The sequence below is a fragment of the Microcaecilia unicolor genome, chromosome 2, assembly GCF_901765095.1.
Source record: "Microcaecilia unicolor chromosome 2, aMicUni1.1, whole genome shotgun sequence".
Taxonomy (NCBI): Eukaryota; Metazoa; Chordata; class Amphibia; order Gymnophiona; family Siphonopidae; genus Microcaecilia; species Microcaecilia unicolor.
The window spans coordinates 173,411,810-173,429,561 of record NC_044032.1 but is presented as its reverse complement, the minus strand read 5'-3'; the positions used below and the strand labels follow the sequence as shown (position 1 = coordinate 173,429,561).

General features: G+C 43.3%; 1 protein-coding gene across 1 annotated transcript in view; it reads left to right on the top strand.

Moving 5' to 3' along the window:
• The first annotated feature begins 2,809 nt into the window (after window positions 1–2,809).
• TMED7 (transmembrane p24 trafficking protein 7) overlaps window positions 2,810–17,752 on the top strand; it is a 29,137-nt gene continuing 14,194 nt past the window's right edge. The window contains exon 1 of the mRNA XM_030193505.1: window positions 2,810–3,155. Within this exon, the coding sequence (XP_030049365.1) occupies window positions 2,988–3,155 (168 nt within the window). The 5' untranslated portion in view covers window positions 2,810–2,987. The remainder of the gene's footprint in view (window positions 3,156–17,752) is intronic.

The window sequence follows — 17,752 nt, the reverse complement described above, 5'->3', positions numbered from 1 at the left end:
TACAGCCAGGCTTTCAGGAACAAGGTTCAAAAGTAAACTCACCGAAACAAAGGAAAACATTGAAACACAAGACAGAGAAATACAGAACAGACCTTCAGGAGCAAGACTCTTAGGAACCAGGCCAAGCATGGATATGATCTAAACAGATAACACAAGATTAAGAGACCTCTTGCAAAGGCAAAACATGAGAGTTCCCAGGTGCTTAATAAAGGATTTGCTGATGATGTCACAACTTGGAATGAGGCTTGAATTGCTGGCACATCAGAGTGAGGTTTAGATTGCAAGCACACCAAATCCAGGCTTGGATTGCAAGCACACTAGGCAGCAGATGCATCAATGCATGAACAAGGCAGTCCAGAGAAGTCAGAGCCAGATCACTGGAAAAAGGTGAGTCTGGATGCCGGGGCACGGCCACAACTGTGACAATACCTCCCCCTCAAGGCTCCTGTGGTGCCCACAGGAGATCTAGGCTTCCATAGGTAACTATGGTGGTAAAACCCTGGAGCACTGACCACAGGACTGGAGTGTGAAGGCAAGACTGAAGCTGGAGAAAAAAAACTGCACTGGAACTGGAAGCATGAGCTGTGCTGGCGGTTGAAGCTAGGATACAAACTGAAACTTTGGAAATTGTTGCTAAGCTTCAACCAGAACAGGAGCTGATAGACTGGAGTGATAGGCAGCAAACGTCCATGGGCTGTTCCTGTAACCGTAGGCCCAACTGAACTCAAAAAAGGGGTCCTAGACCACATCCAAATGGTCTGGTTCTTCGGGCAAGGTACAAGACTTCACAATTCCCTGATACTGGAACTGGCACCAGGTCTGGAAGCAAGGGATGTACTAGAAGCTGAAGCTATGCTTAAAAGTGAAGTTGTACTGAACTGGAGCTGTGTTGAAACTGGAACCAGGACTGGAACTTGTGAACTGAACTGGATCAAAAATAGTTGCCAGTAGATACCATGGGCTATTCCTGTAACCGTAGACCCATTTAGAAAAATGGGGTCCTAGACCACCGCCCAATGGTCCGGTTCTTCGGGCACAGTACAGGACTTCACAATTCCTTGATACTGGAACTGGCACCAGGACTGAAAGCAAGAGATGAATTAGAGGCTGAAGCTAGGCTTGAAACTGAAGTTGTGCTGGGAACTGGAGCTGCTGAAATTGGAACCAGGAGTGGACTTGTGAACCAAACTCACTCAGGGCAGTAGCTGGCAGACTATCAATATAGCTGAAGACCCATCTGAAAAAACTGGGGTTCTGGACCACCGCCTAATGGTCCAGTTCTTCAGAGGCAGAACAGAAAACACTAGGTTGAAGATATCAATTCATAGGTATTCTACATAAGTACATAAGCACTGCCACACTGGGAAAAGACCCAAGGTCCATCAAGCCCAGCACTCCGTCTCCGACGGCGGCCAATCCAGGCCCCAAGAACCTGGCAAAAACCCCAAAATTTAATAACGATCAATGGACTTTTCCTTCAGAAATCTGTCCAGACCCCTTTTAAATTCAGCAAGGCCAGCTGCCGCCACTACCTTCCCCGGCAATGAGTTCCAGATTCTAACCACGCGCCGAGTAAAGAAAAACTCTCTCCAATTTGTTTTAAACCTACCACATTCTAATTTCATCTTGTGTCCCCTAGTTCTATTATTGTTAGAAAGCGTAAACAAACGCTTCACATCCGTCCGCTCTACCCCACTCATTATTTTGTAGACCTCTATCATATCACCCCTAAGCCACCTTTTCTCCAGGCTAAAGAGTCCTAGCCTTCTTAACATCTCCTCATAAAGTAGTCGTCCCATCCCTTTTATCATTTTCGTCGCCCTTCTCTGCACCTTCTCCAATTCCTTTATATCTTTTTTGAGATGAGGCGACCAGAACTGAACACAATACTCCAGGTGCGGTCGCACCATAGAGCGATATAACGGCATTATAACATCCTCATGCTTGTTTTTTCCATCCCTTTTCTAATAATACTCAACATTCTGTTTGCCTTCTTGGCCGCCGCAGCACACTGAGCAGAAGATTTCAACATCCTATCCACGATGACTCCCAGATCTCTTTCTCGGTCCGTAACTCCTAAAGCGGAACCTTGCATGACATAGTATTAACATTTTTTTGCTACAAGAAACCCGCATCTAACACGCACAGTCTCCCCTCTCCCTCTTCTTCATCGCCTTCCCCTACTGTTATATCACCAACCGAAAAAAAAAAAACCCTTTAACAAATTGGAAGGATAACTCCTTTCTTAATTCTTACTTTTGGTGGCATTCTGTCTTACAGATCCACAAATTTTAGCTATCTTTAGCCCTCAAAGTTCGAAATTCCTTATATGTTGATAAAGTGTGGCTGCCTTTAACAACCTATTTTTCTTTAAACAATAGTTCTTCATAGTACTCGAGTGTAAATTGCAAGTTTTGCTTTGAATGCATTCACAAATTGCTTCCCCCCTACCCTCCTCCTCCCTCTGTTACCTGTCCACTGATATTCTTTGGTGTGATTACCTGATTATTTCTTGTAATTTGTATTTCCTACCCCTGTTTTTAAAATTTAATAAAAAATTTCTAAAAATGAACGAAAAAAAAACCAAAAACAAAAAGGTCTAGGAACACACTAAAGCCCGCCCCTTACCACGCAAGCCCCGTCCTCCTAATCCCCATCCCCGCCCTTGCCCTAGCTCTATCCCCTGCTAGAGCACCACGTCTAGACCGGATCTAAGCCAGCCCAGCGGCGCTTTTAACTGCTTCCGGGGTTTAGTGATGCGCCTTCCGGTTTCTTAGGCGACCGAGTCAACTACTTCCTTTTTCGTTATTGTGCCACGCTGCACGAGCCGCTGCCGTCATTGCCGCTTCCGGGAACGCGCGGCTGCTGGTGAGTGAGTGAGTGAGGTAGCTTGCTAGCTGTACTGCCAAATTCCTCGCTTCTTGCTCTCCGGTGGCCGCGGCCGCACTCTCTTTGTACGTTGTGGTTGGCTTTGTGAAGCACTCGGGATGTTGCAAGTTGCGGGGCTCCAGGCTCCTGTCCTCGGTTTTTTGCTGCTCCAGTTCCTCCTGGGATGTGTCAGTGGCAGCGAGATCACCTTTGAACTGCCCGATAACGCCAAACAGTGTTTCTACGAGGACATCGTGCAGGGTACCAAGTGCACCCTTGAATTCCAGGTACTACTAGGCCCCGGCAGGCACAAATAGGGGGCCCACATAGTTTTTATCCTTGTATGTTGTCCCCTTCATCTGGTATTTCAAACTGCTGAGAGTCATGCGGCCTGTCACAGGTGTTTGTTCCTTTCCCATCCCAACTCAACCCAAGTGGGAACAGTGCTGAAAATAACTTTGTGGTTGGTAGGATAACGTAATATATGAAGGAGGCTTTGTTTCTCTACCTTAACGTTGAAAACTGTAATTTTAAGATACAGCTTGTTGGCTTTGTCCAGCATACTTTTAAAGGCGCTTCCTTCGTTTAGAATGCTAAATTCAAAGCAGGAAGCTGATTTCTTATACAAAAGGCGAGCAGAAGAGACTGACATTTTTTAAATCTCTTATTTCAATTTTTTAAATTCTTGCTGTCAATAAAAAAAATTCTATAATATCAATTAATAGAAGAAAATCAAAAACATTTATAAATCCGTACATTAATATTCTTCTCAATCATTGTAAACTAATCAAAAACCTAGATATACGCTAAGGCCTGTTTACTAAGCAGCGTTATAGGTGTGTTAACCATGTACGTGCCTACAGTATCCCTATAGGCACCTACATGATGCCACTAGAAATGTTATATAATGTTTATTGTATTGACAGATTTACAACTTGTATGTTCACACATGTCTTTAAGACCCTTAAGAAAAATCTTTATATAAAAGCAAAAGAGAAACAGAAGGAAGAAATCAATGGTTGTTAGTTATTCATAAGCTTAAAGGCAACAGCTTGAGTGTTTTGTGATAAGGTTTATATTGGAACTAGGGAGTAGGGGTTAGATTCCAGTGATTTTAGCTGCCTGGTCCTTGTCAAAAACCTCCGTAGTAACATAGTAGATGACGGCAGAAAAAGACCTCCTTTTTATCTTGTAATTCATTTGCTATTTTTTTGGTTGCAGCTCAAAAAAGGTAGGTTTTCTGTCTTTTTTCCAATATTTAACAATGACTCATCTAGTTGCTAGTAATATACCATTAACTAATCTTTTTTATTTTTCTGGTATGTGCCAAGAGGGATCTTTGCCTAGAAAGATACCTAAAGTAGAAAGTGGGATAGAAAAATTTAAAATTTCTGATCAGTTATTTTTAACTCATTTCCAAAATTTCTGTATGAAGGGGCAAGACCACCACGTGTAATCAAGAAGGAACCTTTTTTCACACTGTTGCCAACATAAGTTTGAAGCTTTTGGCTCCTATAAAGATATTTGTTTTGGAGTTACATATGTCCTCATTATGAGTCTAATTTTGAGTATTTAAAAGCACAGTTGAAATGTATTTTAAATATTTTAGACCGTAAGGGAATCCAAATGGAATTGAGATCTAGCGGCCTAAATCTTATTTGACAGATTTATTAATACAATATTACAAACAAGTCAGAATTTTGTGGATCAGTATAGCTACTATAAACCCATGGCACAAATGCCCAAAGTGACAATAGATTATCTAGCCAAAATTGAATTGGTTTAGCTTTCAGTGGAGGAGTAGCCTAGTGGTTAGTGCAGTGGACTTTGATCCCGGGGAACTGAGTTCAATTCCCACTGCAGTCCCTTGTGACTCTGGGCAAGTCACGTAACCCTCCATTGCCCCTGGTACAAAAATAAGTACCTGAATATATGTAAACCGCTTTGAATGTAGTTGCAAAAACCTCAGAAAGGCGGTATATCAAGTCCCATTTCCTTTTCCCCCTTTATTTGTGCGTTCATCCTTTAATTGTAAATCCTTTGATCTCTTCAGTCATCCAGAATCATGAGGTGGTAGGGTTTCATCCAAAATGTCAGAGGTTCCCAAGAGGGTTGGGGCAGCTGCTACCTAGTATTTTAGATTACTAAAGCTTTTTGGTTAGGCATGTGGCAGGATGAGTGTGGGATCTGAAATAAATACGGAATCTGACATTTTTATCTACCTAATAGGGTGAAATACAAAGGAGGAAAATGACAGAAACCATTTTGGATAAGGAATATCATCTTACAAGTAGTCATGCTTTATGGCCAGTGGCTACATAGCCTAGTGGCGAGGGCTAACCAGGCAGTTAAAAAGTTTTGTGCCATTATGTCCAGTTATATTGCTTTAGAAGAACTAGGGGCAGATCTGTAACCTAAATCTGGCCTGGTGCTAAAAAGGCTGAAGATAAATCCTAGTATTAAACATGTATACAGAGAGCTGAAAGGCTGCTGGAGTCTGTGTCAAGGTTCAAGCTAGAGGAATTCTACTAAAATAATAGAGAATACGTTTATTCTTAAGTTGAAGGGTATAATTCTTTCCAGTAGTAAGGCTGAGTAGCTTGTTGAATTTTAGTGGAAGAAATTAGTTAAGGCTTCAGAAATACACTGTTAGATCATATGTCTATGCAGGTCTGAAGTGTCATCCATCATGTTCATTTTCCTTCAAAACATCTGTCACTGAATTTTTCTTACTGTGAATTTATGTCCAGATGATAAGGCACTAGCTCTGTTCGAAAACTGCAAACCTTTTTTGAAAGAAAGAATAGGAATTATGGACTTGTGTGCACGTGTAACACTGCAGGTAATTGCAGAGCTCTGGGTAGTAGTTTGGCCATCCCTGGTATAGAGTGTTCGGCTATATTTGTATTAAATGACAGGTGGGTACTGTGTCAGACAACAAACGTGACAAAAGATCAGTGGCCAGTTTGAGAGTGATAACAGAGAAGGGCTGCTGCTGTACAAATAGTGGTGGTATTCAACTGCTGGTTTTTAATTTTACGTCAGCATTTGTTTTTGCTCTGCTAAAATAAATTAATTCTGTGGCTAGGCCTGAATATCGCCACTGTTTAGTGAAGCAGAATACCTTTGCTGTGCCTTGCCATCCCCCCACCTCCAAATTCTATTAAAGGTCGCCTACATTTTAAGCACCTTTTGTGTGCGTAAATTGTATAGAATACTGCTATCCACATGGGTAAGTGTACATTTATGTGCTTAAATGGCAGTAGTGTGCTTAAGTGCTAGTCTGTAATTGTATTCTAAAATGGTTTAGTGCATAAATGCAAGGGAGGCATTCACAGGAGAGGGACATGGGTGTGTGATAGATGTGGCTGACATTTATATGGGCTACTTAACATGAAATTACGAGCATAAATGCTGCATGTAGGTGCGCTTATTTATGCCAGCCATTGACCTGGTGTGACTGTTTACCTTATTTTGGCACGCCAATGCTGTATTGTATAAGAACACTTACACATGTAAGTGTTCTTATGGAATAGGCTCAATACCCATGCTAATATGGCACCTAAATGTTGTTGATCTGTTACAGAATTGCTTCCTATATGGATAGTGTAGTGGCGATCAGATTTTTAGTGACACCATCCATATAGTGCTGCTTAAAATTCATTGTTAAAGCACTTAAACATTTAGCGACCTCCTCCCCCCCCCCCCCCCCCCCCCCCCCCCCCCCACTAAATTTGTAAGGGCCTTTTGAATATCTGGCTCAAAACAATGGGTTGTTTTGAATTTAGTGACTCAGCTGCCCTCCATGTATTGAACCACATGGAGACAACTCTTGTTTTCCAGCTCTGCTGTCCTCATCCTTCTGGAAATCTTGGTTATGGTAATTTTAGTACTGTGGACCACCCTTTGTGTTTGTCTGTTCCTGAGTTTTCCAAATATATCATAGGGAGCCATAATCTAGTTAAGTTTTAAGATATCTACAATGACTATGAGGCTCATAGAAACCTATGGAACTTTGTAGGTCTAAGTGCTTTGAAAATATACCTCTGTGTATAAGATAAGTTTGCATGCCTGGAGACTTGATATGCAAATTTAGCTCCTGCATGTGTTCATAGTGGATATCCTGAATTGGCTGCAGGGTCTTCTGGATAGGTTTTCTTTATCTGTATAACTGGTCCACGAAAATTCTCACCAGCAGTCCATGTGTGACCCAGTTCTCATTCTCTGGGCTTTGTACAGGATTCCATTTAGGGAGCCTTGCTCCTTCTGAACACTGACACAGCAGGGACAGGGGAGGGTAGTGGAGCACCTATGCTTAGAGGGTGCAAGGAATGACTCTAAATTATTATGCTTTGTATAATTATTATAATTGTGTACTGAGGTTCCAGTGCTCAAAACTCTGGTGCTGTTCCAAATAGCGCTGTCAAAATACTGCCTGAACAGCACAGAAGAACAATGCCCTAATGCTCACCACTAATGAGATGCATACATGCTGTGCTTGTAGCATTGAGCATTAGGGAGTTCCGTGGGAGGATTGTGCTTGGCGCATGCGCAGAAGAATTCCATGGTAAGCTCGGCTTCTGTACGCATGCACCTGGTAAAACTCAGAAGTGAAGTACTCATTGGCTTCTGTTTTCTGCAGCATAAATATAAGCATTTTTATTTATTTATTTATTTTTAGCTTGGGCGTTTATTTAGACGCAGGAAATAGATGCCAATGTGTGCTTTCACTTGGGCCTGCTGCTTCTTATAACCAGTGCTTAAGGGCTTTCACGGACTTCCTTCTGCTTCCAAAAGCAATCAAAACCAGCAGATTTTGCAGAAAGAAGCATGAGAATCATGAGAGATCCTCTTTTCCAACAGCCTAATTCCTGATCCAACCTGGCGTTGTTTTTTGCTGCAGTAGGGCAGTTTTGTTTCGGCCTGCAAATACTTCCAAGACTTCAGTACTTTAGGGACCTCCCTGCCCAAGGGTTTTCAGCCTGCAACTGCCTCTCAGACTTCAGTACTTTAGGGACCTCCCTGCCCAAGGGTTTTCAGCCTGCAACTGCCTCTCAGACTTCAGTACTTTAGGGACCTCCCTGCCCAAGGGTTTTCAGCCTGCAAATACTTCTCAGACTCCCTTCCTTGCTGCTCTCCCTGAACTGAACTAATGAGACTCCTTCCCACCTGCCTAATCAATCCCTGGCTTCTGCCTTCACAACCAATCATTCTCCACTCATTAGCTTCTCTACACACCCATACCAACTGAGTTGAGCATGAGCCTAATGAGGAGCTCCTGCACACAGGGTTTCCTAGCTCTCTTTCCCCCTAGGGGCAGCCAATCTACACATCCTATCAGCTTATTCCCTTGTCTTTCCCTATTGCAGCTAGAAGTCCAGTCTGGGTTCCTCATCTCACCCCCTGGCTCCTTGACTGCAATGCCTTCTGGGACTTGTAGTTCAGACTGAAACTGCCTTAACCCAACTATCCTGGATGTGACTTTATCAGAACTTCCTTGCTTTTTCTGTCATATTCTGTTCTCTGCCTTCATTGTATTAAAGGCACTTATGAGCTTCTGCCCACCTGCTGTCTGGGGCACATTAATTCAGGATGCTCACTCTCTCCATTCTAGGTGCAAAAACACAGCTTTGACAGTGCATTTCCACAGATGCACCTCTTCAGTAATTACACTCTGATCCTGCACCTTGTTTTGTTTCTACTGTTAATAAGAAAAGGATTATAGACATATTTAATGTAAGCTACCCTTGTATCAATACATTTTTATGCCTTTTAAGACTGTTAAGAGATTCTTTTTTTAATGAAGTACTTTTCTTAAATTATTTGAGAAATAAATTAAAAAAAAAAAAAAGTAAATATACCACTAAAGGCCCTCCTAAGAAAACAAGTTTTAGCTGTAAAAGTATCCCATTGTTTGGAATAAAATCGTGGAAATTATTCAACAGGCAGTGCATGCTCTTTGAGGTTAGTTCCTAAATTTCTGTAGTGATTTGGACAACAGAGGTAGGAATGCTTTTTTTATTTTTTCAACATTTGAAGTCCTCGGTTCAACAAAATCTCTTTCTGCTATAGCTTGGGCCTCCATTAGTTTTCCTTCTTTCTGCTAGCATTGCAGTTTTGTGGATTATGAAAAGGTAGGGTGGAGCCACTTCGTGCAGTTCTAATGCTGATGTGGCTCACAACCATGTGTAAACTATAGACCAGTCAGGTTTGGTGACTTTAGTTTCATCTGAACTCCTGTGTGTGTGTTTATATTTTAGAAACTTAAGCAATTTATTTTTCTCTGCTTTATTAGACTTTTTAGTGTAGTTTTCTAAATAATACTCAAAGGAGCTAACACAAAATTGCAGTGTAATAAAATACAATAAAGATAAAGATCCACAGGCCCATCTGCTCTGCCAGCAGATGCATTTTGATGTTTTGAGGGGTTTTTTTTTCTTATCAAGAAGGATTTGCTCTGCCATCTTACAGTTCTTTTGATATCAAAAGCTTTTATTTTGATTGTGGATGCTTCATTGTATACTTCGGTTGTTTTTGGCATTTAGGGGTCCTTTTACTAAGTTGTGGTAAGATTTGGCCTTGGTGCACCCTTAGGTCTTTCCTGCATGCTAAAGCTATTTTTATTACAGATGGCAAGCAGGCTTTTTTTTCTATTGTTTTCATTAATGGCCATATGTGGGGCCATTTTAAAAAATTTAGCTTGTGAGCACTTACTGCCACCTGTGTAGGTGATGATAAGGGTTCTCAAGTTAACCGTGTGCTAACTGGTTAGCACACGAATGCCTGCTCTCTCTCCCTGACATGCCCCCCCCCAAGACAGCTAGTAAAAGGGCCCCATAATTAAAAACTATAACAGAAAAGATAACAAAGAGCTGCAGTCCCATACAGAAACCCAAGGTCAAGAAAATAGTAAGCAAAACAGGAGTGAATAACAGTTTTGATAATTGTCCTCAGAACTCATGGGTAGATAGAAACTGTTGAGGCCAAGTATATACTGCATTCTCCCACCACTCCATCTGCCCTGCCTGCCCCTGGCCAAACAGCTCGTGACTGCTGGCCTTAGGCATAGAGAAAAGAAAATAAATAAACCCAACAAAAAGTCTAACTAAGCATCAGTGAGCAGCAAAAAAAAAAAATCAGATGTTCTATAATTTACAGGGTGTTATTTGCAAAGTAACTTTTCAGAGGAGCTGGGGTCACTCAGCTAGACAGGGGAAATTTGTCTTTATATTTTACTACTGGCTGTGAGGTATGCGTTGGCCAATGTACCAGATGTACCAGATATATAAAGCTTGTTAGGTTGCAGCCATTAAGAATAGTCTCCCAGAAGTGACGTCATTCAGCTAGATGGCAGCGTGATTGCTTCGCTCCCTTCCACTCCATCATCGCTTACCTGAAGCTGTTTTGGCAGATTTTGTGCACATCTTTCTTATTCCTTTTGAGATGAGTAAATTACAGAATTTGGCGACTATGAAGGCAGAGAGGAGCTCGTCCCAGTCATCTGTGAAAACACCTCACCGCCATGTTGTCTCGGCCCCTGACCCGGAGTCGGACTCTGACTCTGCGCTGTCGGTTGGTGGCTCACTGGGCGAGACGGTGGAGATGTTTGGAGGCACCAAACAGCTGCGGCATTGGTTGGTAGAGATTAAGGAAGAAATTAAGGCGTCCTGTGAGGATATCATACAGCGCATTGATAATTTGAGCGTGGACATGTGGGACCTGGGTGATCAGGTCGCGGAGTTGGAATCTAAAGTGGAGGAGCAAGAGGAGCAGTTCACTATGACACAGACGCGGGTGACGCAGTTGTGCGAGCAACATGAGGAATTACTGTACAAACTTGATGATTTAGAGAATTCTGGCCGCAGGAAGAACTTGCGGTTCCGAGGGGTACCCAGAGGAGGGGACATGGAGGATGTCCTGGTAATAGTGAAGACATTGTGCAGTCAGTTGCTGGTGGAGGGAGCTGAATTGGAGCCCATTCCTCTTGAAAGAGCTCATCGAGCCTTGGGAGAACCTAGGGAGACTCTTCCTAGGGACATTGTGGTGCACTTTGTCCATTATAAAGATAAAGAGCACGTTTTCCTGCAAGCCTGACAAGAGTCCTCTATACTTTACAACGATGCCCAGGTTTCGATTTACCAAGATGTTTCGGCATACACCCTGCAGCATCATAGAGCAATGAAACCTGCCTTAGATTTACGTGTTTCAGCAAAAATGAAATATTGGTGGCTATTTCCATTCACTTTGAGCTTCACTGCTGCAGGGAAAGTACACCGCATATGTGAATTGGCAGAGGCTTGGAAGATACTACACGAGGCTAGAATTGCACCCACTGCACTTCCCCCACCGCTAGTGGCTCCTGCTACGAGAGAAAAATTGCAGCGGTGGAAGAGGGTTGAGAAGGGACATAAGAAAAAGTGAACTGTTATGTTAAGAAGACGTTTTGGTTCTGGTCTCCTATATGGGGCCTTGATGTTGTGAGAGGAGTGTGGATGAGGGTTAAGTATGTGTGTATTATAACTTGTTTTGATGAGAGGACGATTACTCTGCAAGTTTTTTTGGGGGGGGGTTAAACTTATTGATTCTTGTATGGAGTGGGGGGGGGGTGAGGGCTGTGTCTGGCTGGGGGTTATGCCCTCGTTTATCCCACCTGGTGGCTTTTTCATGGGTATGGAGAGCTATGGGTTGGTGGAGGTGTTCAGTATGTGGGTGGTGGGGGGTAGGGGTCTTTGTGGATAAGGGCAATTTCAATTCAGAATGCTGTGTTCTATTGTTTGATAATGTCATCTTGTTATAAGTTATGTACTTGGTTGAATGTCAGCACTTAAAGCTAATGAGTTGTTTAAATCTGTTTATTGTGAAACAAAGCAAAATACAGCACATCGTAAAAAAAAAACATCCACCGATTCAAGCTAGCACTGTTTGCGATATTTGCGGAACAATCGTCTATGTAATCAATAGCCGCCCTGTTTCTTATTCTTTTCTGTTTTCTTCTCCCCCTCCCCCCATTATTTCCTAGCCCTCCCACCCCATCTCCCTCCCTCTGGGACTACTATAACGCCAGACTTTTCTGCCCTCCTCTACCAACATCACTATATGTTTAACAGATGGCCCCTCGCTGCTGGCGTTAACGTTTGCCAAAATGGGGCCCATCTCCGTTCAAATTGCTGTCCTCTTTTATTGTCCAGCTGCACTATGTCAAATCTCTCCATTCGCATTAAGGTTATCATCTGAGTCCTCCATTGTTGTAGGGTTGGAGCTTTCGATACCATCCATTCCAACAGGATCACCTTCTTAGCCGCAATGACTGCCCTGTTTGTAAATTCTTTAAATCCTTTAGGTTGTGGAGCCACAATTTTAATATGTCCAAACAGTAACTTGTAGTCTAGGATCCAGTGGGTGCCCCACATCTGCGAAATTTTTTTTAGAAGTTGCCTCCAAAATTGTGCGATGTGTGGGCAAGTCCAGAACATGTGCCCCAGTGTGGGACCCTCATAATTGCATCTGGGGCATTCTCCTGCCGGAGACAAGCCCATGTGGATGGCTCGCCTGGGGGCTATGTGCATTCTGACTGCAAACTTGTATTGTAGTTCCCAGCACCAAACAAAGCCTGTCGATCTCTTCAAATTCAAGACATGAGCTTTGTAAAGCTAATGAGTTATAATGTTAAAGGTCTTAATTCCCCTTATAAATGTTCAGCTCTCTTTACAGAACTGTGGAAAGCTCAACCGCATGTTGTGTGTTTTCAGGAAACGCATTTTCTAAAACAACATGAGAAGTTATTGAGGCACCCTCGCTATCTAGGAGTGGCCATACAAGTTCATGAATCTTTACCTGTTCTAGTTAATCAGTGTTAGGCGACATCCAGATGACTTCGAAAAAACGTTTGCATTGGAGGCAAAAACACACAGTAAAATTTTTTTTTAGATATATAGCAGGAAGCCAGCAAAAGAATCAGTTGGACTGCTAGATGACCGAGGAGTAAAAGGGACAATCAGGGAAGACAAAGCCGTAGTGGAGAGATTAAATGAATTCTTTGCTTTGGTCTTCACCGAGGAAGATTTGGGTGCGATACCGGTGCTGGAAATGGTATTTGAAGCTGAGTCAGAGAAACTTAATGAATTCTCTGTAAACCTGGAGGATGTAATGGGGCAGTTCTACAAACTGAAGAGAAGCAAATCTCCTGGACTGGATGGTATTCATCCCAGAGTACTGATAGAACTGAAAAATGAGCTTGCGGAGCTATTGTTAGTAATATGTAATTTATCCTTCAAATCGAGCATGGTACCGGAAGATTGGAGGGTGGCTAATGTAATGCTGATTTTTAAAAAAGGTTCCAGACCAGTGAGTCTGACGTCGAAGCCGGGCAAAATGGTAGAGACTATTATTAAGAACAAAATTACATATCACATTCAAAAGCATGGATTAATGAGACAAAGAGGCATATTTTCAAAGCACTTAGCTTTCCAATGTTCCATAGGTTTCTGTGGAACTTTGGAAGGCTAAGTGTTTTGAAAATATGCCTCAAAGTCAACATGGATTTAGTGAAGGGAAATCTTACCTCACCAATCTACTACATTTCTTTCAAGGGGTGAACAAACGTGGATAAAGGTGAGCCGGTTGATATTGTGTATCTGGATTTTCAGAAGGCGTTTGACAAAGTACCTCATGAAAGACTCCAGAGGAAATTGGAGAGTCATGGGATAGGAGGTAGTGTTCTATTGTGGATTAAAAACTGGTTAAAAGATAGAAAACAGAGAGTAGGGTTAAATGGTCAGTATTCTCAATGGAGAAAGGTAGTTAGTGGGGTTCCCCAGGGGTCTGTGCTGGGACCGCTGCTTTTTAACATATTTATAAATGACCTAGAGATGGGAGTAACTAATGAGGTAATTAAATTTGCTGATGACATAAAGTTATTCAAAGTCGTAGCTAAATGTCAGGCTATGGATAATGTGCAGAGAACTGTTGACTTGCTTTACCTTTCACAGCGGGAGGGGACTACCCATGTGCCTATTGCAGTTAGATGCGGAGAAGACCTTTGATAGGGTTTTGTCAAGATATGGGTTTGGGAGGGGATTTCGTCACTGGATCCAGGCTTTTTATATGTTTCCAAAGGCCTGTGTACGTATTAATGGGGGTAACTCAACATTGTTTCCTCTTACTCAGGTATGCGTTAGGGATGTCCCCTCTCCCCATTATTGTTTGCTTTGTTCATCGCAGGGGCGTATCTGCGTGGGGCCTCAGGGGCCTGGGCCCCCGCAGATTTCGCCCTGGACCCCCCTACCGCTGCCAACCCTCCCCCTCCGTTGCTCGCCTACCTTCGCTGGCGGGGGATCCCAACCCCCGCCAGCCGAGGTCCGCGTCCTCCTGCCGCTGCCTTTAAAGAATTCCGTCAGCTGGCGGGGGACCCCCAACCCCCGCCAGCCAAGCCGAGGTTCTTTCATTTTTCCACTGAAGCTGGCGCCGACGAAAGTTTCTTTTGAGTCTGACGTCGCTGCACGTTGTACGTGCAGGACGTCAGACTCAGAAACAGAATGAAGCTGTTTCTGAGTCTGACGTCCTGCACGTACAACGTGCAGCGACGTCAGACTCGAAAGAAACATTCGTCGGCGCCAGCTTCAGTGGAAAAATGAAAGAACCTCGGCTTGGCTGGCGGGGGTTGGGGGTCCCCCGCCAGCTGACGGAATTCTTTAAAGGCAGCGGCAGGAGGACGCGGACCTCGGCTGGCGGGGGTTGGGATCCCCCGCCAGCGAAGGTAGGCGAGCAACGGAGGGGGAGGGTTGGCAATGGCAGCGGCTGGGGGGAGGGGGATCGGCAATGGCGGCAGCGGCGGGGGGGGGCTATAATGTGCCCCCTCACTCTGGCCCTGGCCCCCCCTACCGCCGCGGTTCAGATACGCCCCTGGTTCATCGAGTCCTTGGCGGTGGCAATTAGGAGTAACCCAGATATAGTGGGCATTAGGTGTGGAGCTGAGGAGTTTAAAATTGCTCTTTTTGCAGATGGTGTTCTTTTTTCACTTAGCCACCCTTTGATCGCTCTCCCTAATTTGATTGCAGAATTAGGGGCTTTTTCAGCGGTCTCAGGTTATAAACTTAATGCCTCCAAATCTGAGGGAATGGCTATAGGCTTTCCTTCAACTCTTGTGGAGACATTGCATGCCTCTTTTCCTTTTAAATGGGTGACTAAGTCTATTCGTTACCCTGGTGTAAATTTACCTACAATGGTCGAGGCCATTTTTCAGGCTAACTGCTTGGCCCTCATATGTGAGCTCTCTAGAGATCTGGATAGGTGGTCGGTGTTGGAATTGTCTTGGTTTAGTAGGATAGCCACTCTTAAGATGAACATCTTACTCTCTTTCAGGTACTGCCATTGCAGCTTCCCAGATCTTCTTTGGCTGGGATACAGGATAGGTTAATTAGATTTATATGGATTAACAAGAGACCTCGGCTTCCTAGGCCCTCCTTTTTATATAAGGGAAAGCGTCAAGGAGGGCTTGCAGTCGCAAATGTGTTTTGGTATTATAGGGTGGCACAGGCTCGTGCAGCCATTGAGTAGTTCCATGCATCTCTCTCTAAATGATGGATTTTTCTGGAGCAACACATGATAGAGGCTCATCCTGTAAAACATCTTATCTGGTTGCCTCATAAATATTGCTCTGTGTTGCGGGATCTGTGTCTATCCATTATTTTACTTTTCATTACTGGGACTCTTTGTTTTCTAATCCAAAAGCTATGTTATCACGGCATACACCTATTGTGGGTAATTCTGTCCCCCCCCCCCCCCAAGATGGGTGGGGTGTTTTTTCTCGGTGGGTGTGCCTGGGACTGACTACGTGGGACCAGCTATTTGAAGAAGATGAGTGTATACCTTTTGCATCCCTAGTTGTTGAGTATCAGCTCCCTCTCTCAGATCAGTATGCTTACACGCAGCTGAGGCATTTTTTTAGTTGCTCCTACTATTCGAGATGATTCCTATTTGGAGGACTTTTGTGAAGATTCGAGGAGTACTCAGGGACTTATTACCTGTTTGTATCAACATTTGAGTAAACTGTGTACCAACTCCACAGGGCTAATTGGGAGCGGAAGCTGGGGTTAGTTATATCTCCTGATGACTGGCTCACCATGGAAAAAGCATTATTGAAATCCAGTATTGCTGTCTCTGTTAAGGAAAGTGCGGTCAAGGTACCTCACCTCAGTTAGGCTACATCATATGTTCTCTGGAGTTTCGCCTTCTTGTTGGCATGGATGTCTAAAAAAGGAGATTATAGGTCACCTGTAGTGGTCTTCTCCCAAAGCAAGGGCTTATTGGAAGGCAGTTCAGGCTCGCTTGCAGGGCTGGCTAGGTGGTGGGGTCCAGTGGCATCCAACGGTGTTCTTATTTGGTGAGAGGCCGTCTGGGCTCACTTGAAATCAGTCGAATTTGGTACGTTATGCTTGTCAAGCCACTCGCCTAAATCTGGCTAGACACTGGAAGAAGAGGTCAGTGCCTTCCTTGTTGGGATGGATTTCTTAACTATGGTTATTTGTGACATGGAAAGATTGCAATTAAGAGACGAACCCAAGCAAGATGGGAAGTTGTTTTGTAGACTTCAATCATATCTCCCCTCATCTGTCTTTTTTCCAAGCTGAGGAGCCCTAATCTCTTTAGCCTTTCCTCAAATGAGAGACGTTCCATCCCCTTTATCATTTTGGTCGCTATTCTTTGAACCTTTTCTAATTTTGCTATATCTTTTTTGAGATACGAGGACCAGAACTGAATGCAGTACTCAAGGTGAGGTCACACCATGGAGCGATATAAGGCATTATAGTATTTTTGGTCTTATTCACCATCCCTTTCCTAATAATTCCTAGCACGTTGTTTGCTTTTTTGGCCACCGTCGCACATTGAGCAGAAGATTCAGCGTATTATCTACAACAACACTTAAGATCTTTTTATTGGTTGCTGACCCCCCCCCCCCCCCCCCAGGGTAGAACCTAGAATCGGGTAACTATGATTCAGATTATTTTTTTGCAATGTGCATCACATTGCATTTGTCCACATTAAATTTCATCTGCCATTTGGATGCCCAGTCTTCCAATTTCCTACGATCTTCCTTCAATATTTCACAGTCCACACGTGTTTTAACAATCTTGAATAGTTTTGTGTCATCTGCAAATTTAATCACCTCACTCGTTCCGATTTCCATATCATTTATAAATTTTGTTAAATAACATTGGTCCCAGTACTGATCCCTGTGGCACTCCAATGTTCACTCTCCTCCATTGAGAGAAATGACCATTTAACCCTAATCTCTGTTTTCTGTCCAATAATCAATTCCTAATCCACACCAGCACATTGCCTCCTATCCCATGACTCTTTAATTTTCTCAGGAGTCTCTCATAAGGAACTTTATCAGAAGCTTTCTGAAAATCTAGATTCAGTACATCAACCGACTCATGTTTATCCACGTGAGAAAACACATCCCTTGGCTGAACCCATTCTAACTCTGTCCCATTAAGCCATATTTCTCTGTGTTACGTAATTTTCCACTATTTTGCCCGCAGACAAAGAAAGTGGGAGTAAGAACCAGGATCTCCAAAAACTGGACCACAATGATAATAAAAACGAAGCAAAAAGTTTATTGAACAAATGAATGACTCGACACAACGTTGTGTTTCGGCCAGAAGGCCTACATCAGGAGTCTTTATGTTCAAGTAAACATAAATGATGAGAGTCTTGAAGTGATATGAAAAAGATGAAAATCCAAAGCTGATAAAATATAGTAGTCTTTAAAAAGACCGTTGTGGATGATCTGTGTGGAGTCTCCAAACAGGTAGGCTCTGACAGTTGAAAAAAAGATGATTTTAATGGCAGGTTTCATATTACTAACAGCAGATCAGCAAAT